The 5809-nt window shown below is 51.9% G+C and overlaps 1 protein-coding gene across 1 annotated transcript; it reads right to left on the bottom strand.

The window, feature by feature from the left end:
* Positions 1–299: 299 nt before the first annotated feature.
* Positions 300–3721, bottom strand: NFKBIA (NFKB inhibitor alpha). The gene is made up of 6 exons (XM_060004678.1): positions 3263–3721; positions 2554–2662; positions 2005–2215; positions 1631–1719; positions 1242–1502; positions 300–877 (listed from the first exon to the last, which is right to left on the bottom strand). Exons 1-6 carry the CDS (start codon positions 3487–3489, stop codon positions 830–832), a joined length of 945 nt encoding a protein of 314 aa, XP_059860661.1. The 5' UTR covers positions 3490–3721; the 3' UTR covers positions 300–829.
* Positions 3722–5809: the final 2088 nt, after the last annotated feature.

The following is a 5809-nucleotide window of genomic DNA, read 5'->3' as shown; positions in this document are numbered from 1 at the left end:
TTTAAATCAAGAAGATGAAAGCAGGTGACAATAAAGAACCTTCCAGCTGTAGACCAAGTGGCCTGAAAATGGTGTTTCCTATAACCATGCAACAGCCTTCCCGCCCACGCACCGGGGCCCCGGCCGCCTGCAAAGCCTGGCTGGGAGGCTGGTGTAGACAGTGGGAGAAGTTGCTCTCTGAAAGGGTTCCGTGGCTGCCTGTGGTGAGTTCTCCCACACAACTCTCCGCCTCCACCTGGGGATCGAATGACTCTCAGTGTAGGAGCCCGACAGCAGCCCAGAGGAAGTGATCACGATAATGCTGTTTGTAAAAATCTGTTTAATAAATATACATCTTAAAAGTACCAAAATAATTACCAACAAAATACACTATGTGCACTATTTACAGGGGGTAACACAAACCTTGACAGGTAGCGACTTTTAACCCCACCTCACTGACAGGTTTAACAACACACCTGTTACATGTTACTCCATACAACTGGGCCCAGCCATTGAATCCATGGTGATTCAACTGAAAAGCACAATAAATAAAATATAGTCCTTTCATCAAATTTTGAATAACCTTTCCTCAAAACTCCACCAAAGGTGACATTAAAAAGAGGTTTTCTCTGAATTCCAATGATCCTTCTTGCCCCTCTTCCAAAGTTCACGAAAATAACAAAATAAGGGCTAATCCACCAGAGTAAAATGTTCTGGGCCAGGCAGTGTGCGGTGTGGTTATAAGTATATCCTTTTTTTTTTTCTTTTTTCTTTTTTTTTTTTAGAAAAATAGAACTCTTTTTTTGTACAAATATACAAAGTCCACGTTCTTTTAGACACTTTGCGAAGCTCATAACGTCAGGCGCTGGCCTCCAAGCACACAGTCATCATAGGGCAGCTAAAAAGAGAAAATAAGGTAGGTTAAACTTCCAGAGCTTTGCCAAGGGTACTGGGATGATGGTGAGGGCTGCTACTGGAAATAACTCAAGTATTCTTAGACTCCCTCTATAACCTGAATATAAATTAACTTCCTGGACTGAGGGAGTTTTCCTTTAAGGATCCTCTCCTTCAGAAAGAGCAAAAAAAAAACCAAAGAAAAAGACATACTCTTGGGATACTGCTTAGGGACTCTCAAGTTTGAGAGCCTCATTATGTCGAGACCCTCAGAATAAGGAGGAGCCCTAGGGGCCTGAGAAGGTAGAGGGAGAATGGCCTCTCTTCTTCCATTTTGCAGAGCCACGCACAAGTTAATCGGGACTCACCTCATCCTCTGTGAACTCTGACTCCGTGTCATAGCTCTCCTCATCCTCGCTCTCGGGCAGCATCTGAAGGTTCTCTAGGGTCAGCTGGCCCAGCTGCTGCTGTATCCGGGTGCTTGGGCGGCCCCAGGTGAGCTGGTACGGGGAGTAGCCCTGGTAGGTGACCCTGTTGACGTCGGCCCCACACTTCAACAAGAGCGACACCAGGTCGGGATTCTGCAGGTCCACCGCGAGATGGAGGGCAGTTCGGCCATTGCAGGGCTCCTGAAACCAAAAGGAATTTGAGAGGCTTATGGCTGAGTTTGGGGTTTCTGCTTGCAACAAAAGCACGGAATCATATGGAGGAGGGCTGGGAGCCTGATGCACTCCATCTGAAGGCGTGAGGCACTCACCTGTGCGTTGACGTCAGCACCCAAGGACACCAACAGCTCCACGATGCCCAGGTAGCCATGAATAGAGGCCAGATGCAGACACGTGTGACCTAGAAGACCAAAAGTAAGAAAATATAACCCCTTGTTTCAACCCTCACTTCTCAAGCAGAACCTTCCCCCTATTCCTTTAAGGGACAAATTCTTCTGAATTTGAAGAACCCAGAATCTGGGTTCTGGATAGACTTTAGTAAGGCATCAGATAGGCCATTATAAATACATGTGTTCTCAGCTTTTCACATGTTGAGAGTTTAAACCTTGCTCGGACTCCTTAAGTCGGCCCACCTCTCCCTTCCCCATGTCACCTGCCCTCTGATGGGCAGGGCAGCCAGACATACCATTGTAGTTGGTGGCTTGTAGGATGGAGTGGAGGTGCTGGGTCCCGCGGGGCTGAGTCAGGACTCCCACACTGGCCAGGCAGCCTTGCTCACAGGCAAGGTGTAAGGGGGTATTTCCTCGAAAGTCTCGGAGCTCAGGATCACAGCCAGCTTCCAGAAGTGCCTCAGCGATCTCTGGCTGGTTGGTGATCACCGCCAAGTGGAGAGGAGTCTACAGACAGAAGAGGGATAGAAAGCATAAGCCATGGATCCAGCCTACAGGCTGTGTTCCCTTGAAGCCCAAGAGAAATCCTGGTGGTGGGTACTGCTCCTCCCAGGGAGGTACAAGGGGCAAAAGGCAAAATACTAGAGGCCCCAGGTGGGCTTCATAAAGGCCTCCCCAAATCAATGGAATTTTCTGTCCTCTCTAGGACGTTGGCTGATTCAGCTGTAAAAGGTCCGGTCAGATAATGACCAGGAATTGTTAATTTAGAAATCATTGGGAAGAGCTGAGCTAGATCCAGCTTTATCACGGGGTCAGAGAGGCACGGGGCCGGGCGAGCAGCGCACCTGCTGCAGGTTGTTCTGGAAGTTGAGGAACGCCAGGTCTCCCTTCACTTGGCGGACCACTTCCATGGTCAGCACCTTCTCTTCATGGATGATGGCCAAGTGCAGGAACCTGAGGGGAAGAGAGGGAAAACCCCGCAGGGCTGGTGAGTGCGCTGCGTGAGGCTCAGGGAGGCGCGGCCCGCGGGGGATTGCGCAAGGTCGGGGTTTCTGGAGGCCGAGGCCGCGGTGTTTTCCGCGAGGTTATTATGAGCTGAGTGTTCCTGGCAGGCGCCCAGGGACTTTCCGGGCCCCCCCACTTAGGCGGCGGGCGCCGGCCAGACCGCCCAGCCCTCTCGCCGGGCCGGAACGCCCTGTACTTCCCCTCCCAGCCGCTTGGCGCCTGCCAGCGGGGCAGAAACTCCCGCCCCCCTTATGCAAGCGGGGACTTAGGGTCCCCGCCGCAGGCCCGCCCCCGGCCGAGGGGACCCGCAAGGGGGGTGGTGTGTGTGTGTGTGTGTTGTGTGTATGCGCGGCTGCAAGGCAGAGCTGCTGGACCACGGCCTCGGGAACCCGCCCCGATCTCCCAGTCCCCGAGCGCAGCCGTGCACCTTTGCACGGCCTCCGGGTCGGTGCACAGACCCCGGTCCGCCGCCGCAGCGCAGGCCCCGCGCCTCGGGCTGCAGGCCCGGCTACCCCGCCCGGCCCCGCCACCCGGGCCCGCGACACTTACGAGTCTCCGTCCTCGGTGACCTGCTGCTTCCAAGGCTCGGCGCCGCGCGGCGCCTCCTGAGGCTCGAGGCGGATCTCCCTTAGCTCTTTCACCATCTGCTCGTACTCCTCGTCCTTCATGGAGTCCAGGCCGCTGTCGTGGCGGTCGTCCAGCAGCCGCTCCTTCTTGAGTGCGTCCCGGGGGCCCTCCATGGCCCACTCCTGGCCGGGCTCCGCGGGCTGGAACATGGCGCGGTGAGGGCTCGGGCGCTGCTCCCCAGGTGCGCGGGCCAAGGGCTGCGCGGCGCACTGGCTGCTCGCGGTGTCGCAGACCGACGGGACTACGGGTTCGGACTGTTGTGGGCTCCGCAGCGCCGCCGCGGCGCCCTATAAACGCTGGCAGGGGATTTCTCCGGGGCGGGGTCAGGCGCGGGGAATTTCCAAGCCAGTCAGACCAGAAAAGAGAACTGGCCTCGTCCTCTGCTAGGGGGAAAAAGAAGCCTAAACCCCGCTCCCGGGTTCATCAGAGAAACTCCCTGCGATGAGCCACTGGGGTCATGTACAGGGAACTTTTTGATGAACGCTGAGTGGCTGGAAAGTCCTCCCGACCGGGCCCCCTCCCCCGGTACTTCCCTGCAGCCTGCACTCAGTAATCCTGATCCTCTGCAAAGAAACCTTCTTTCCCTGGGGTTTCCCATGATCGATTTGATTTGGGGTCGTCTGCTCCTGAGATCCCAAGGACGCAGGCCTGCAGGGCGGTCCTCTGTTGGGGTTTGCAGACCTGCAGGTCTCCGGTTTTTTAAAAATTTTTTCTTTGATCTTTTGAAGACGCGCGTGGAAATGTTGGCTGGGTATAGGGATTCACTTCCCCAGACGTCTCTGCAGGAAGGACGCACTGGCGGCTGCCTCTGCGTTCCTGCCAATACCAGGCTCTTGGAAGTGCAGGGACGTGTAGCTCCCAGCCCCCCACTCAGGTAGAAGTTGTGAAAGTTCTGGCGTTGAAAACCTAAATGCTTGGAGAACCCTCAAATCATTTCCTCGGGATTAACAATCCTGCTGACTGGGGGAGGGGCAAGCACTCTGCCCTGTATGCGGGAAAATGCTGAATATGACCATAATATTTTTCAAGGAAAGCAAGGCGTTAATCTTTGTAGTAGAGTTGTAGACACCTTGCCATAACAAAATAATTATTGAGGTCATTTTCCCTGATTTGCACTGTGCTGCTGCAGAGAACAGATCTTTAACCTACTTCTGGGTGCCCAGCTGGGTGACTTTCCAGAAGTATTTGGAGAAGGTGGCTGAAGAATGGGTTGAGTAGTGCCTTATCCAAGATTGGGCCTTAAGGTTGGCTAAGAAAGGAACTGCCAGGGATACTGCAGGAGCTCAAGGCAGCCCCAGCGTGGCCTTCATCCTGCCCCTGCTGGCTCCTTGCTCTCCTGCCTGGGGGAGGACAGCAGCTGGACCTATCCACGCCATATGGGTAGCCACTGGAGGCTCACCATCCTCGGGTCTCATCTGCAGAAATAGAACTTATGCTCTCTGCCCCACCCCCATCTCCTAGCCAATGAGAGGAACGCATTCATCTGTTTCTAGAACTGGTCCAGGCAAAATAAAGCAACTTGGGTCAGCGTTCTTCAGAATGCACCCTAGGAAGCCTCTATAGTTTTGCAGAGATTTCTGGTGATTATTGCAATCGTCTTCAACTTGACTGGCTGTGTACTAACCAACCCTTCACCTCTCCTCATCTCCCCTTTCCCCACTCCCCTACCCTCAATATCCGAATGTAGGAAATCTGGGCCAATGTGGGTGAGAGACAAAATATGAGGGGAAAAAAAGTAAAATCAAGAAATAAACCTTCAGGGTAGTAATGGTCACATACTAAAATGAAAACTTCCCAGGGGTAGACACCGCATGTCTCTGCAGGCAAGTGATATACAAATACATAATTATTAGGCAAGGCGGAACGAGAACTCTAAGTAGGAGATCTCAATTCCCAGCTCTACCTCTAATTAACTGCGTATTAGTTGGAGAGAGTAGCTACCTTTGCTATGGGATACCTGCTTTTATAATAACGAGATTGGATTTAATGCTGTTTAGATTTTTTCCCCAGATTAAAAATTGCATTGACCACAAATGCTTGTGTAACTTTGCTAAGGGTAACCATGTCTCTTAGAAATATCACAGTATAAATTTTTGAAGGGCTCCAACACTTTCTGCAACACATTGTTCGTTCTCAGAACTAATCCTGTAAGTAAGAACTATTGTTCCTACTTTCCTAAAAAGAAACTGAAATGCAGAGAAATTTACCTAGGCATCCCATGGCAGTTTATCTAATTTCTATCCCAACATAGTAATCATTTGGGCAAAGCAGTCATGGTATTAACACTTTTGAAAACACCTTGTGAAAATGAGACTGAATACACTGTAATTTGGAAGATATGCAAGGTATTTTCTACTCCAGTTGTTAGGTAAAATAGAGGGTAGATGTTCCCCCATCTGGGGTATTCACACCTATAAAAAAGGCACAGAAATATCAAACTCTGAATTCCCACTTATAAAGGATACCTTA

This window comes from Delphinus delphis, chromosome 2 (assembly GCF_949987515.2).
Source record: "Delphinus delphis chromosome 2, mDelDel1.2, whole genome shotgun sequence".
Classification (NCBI taxonomy): domain Eukaryota; kingdom Metazoa; phylum Chordata; class Mammalia; order Artiodactyla; family Delphinidae; genus Delphinus; species Delphinus delphis.
Note: the sequence above shows the minus strand (reverse complement) of the source record. Positions and strands in the feature narration are given on the sequence as shown.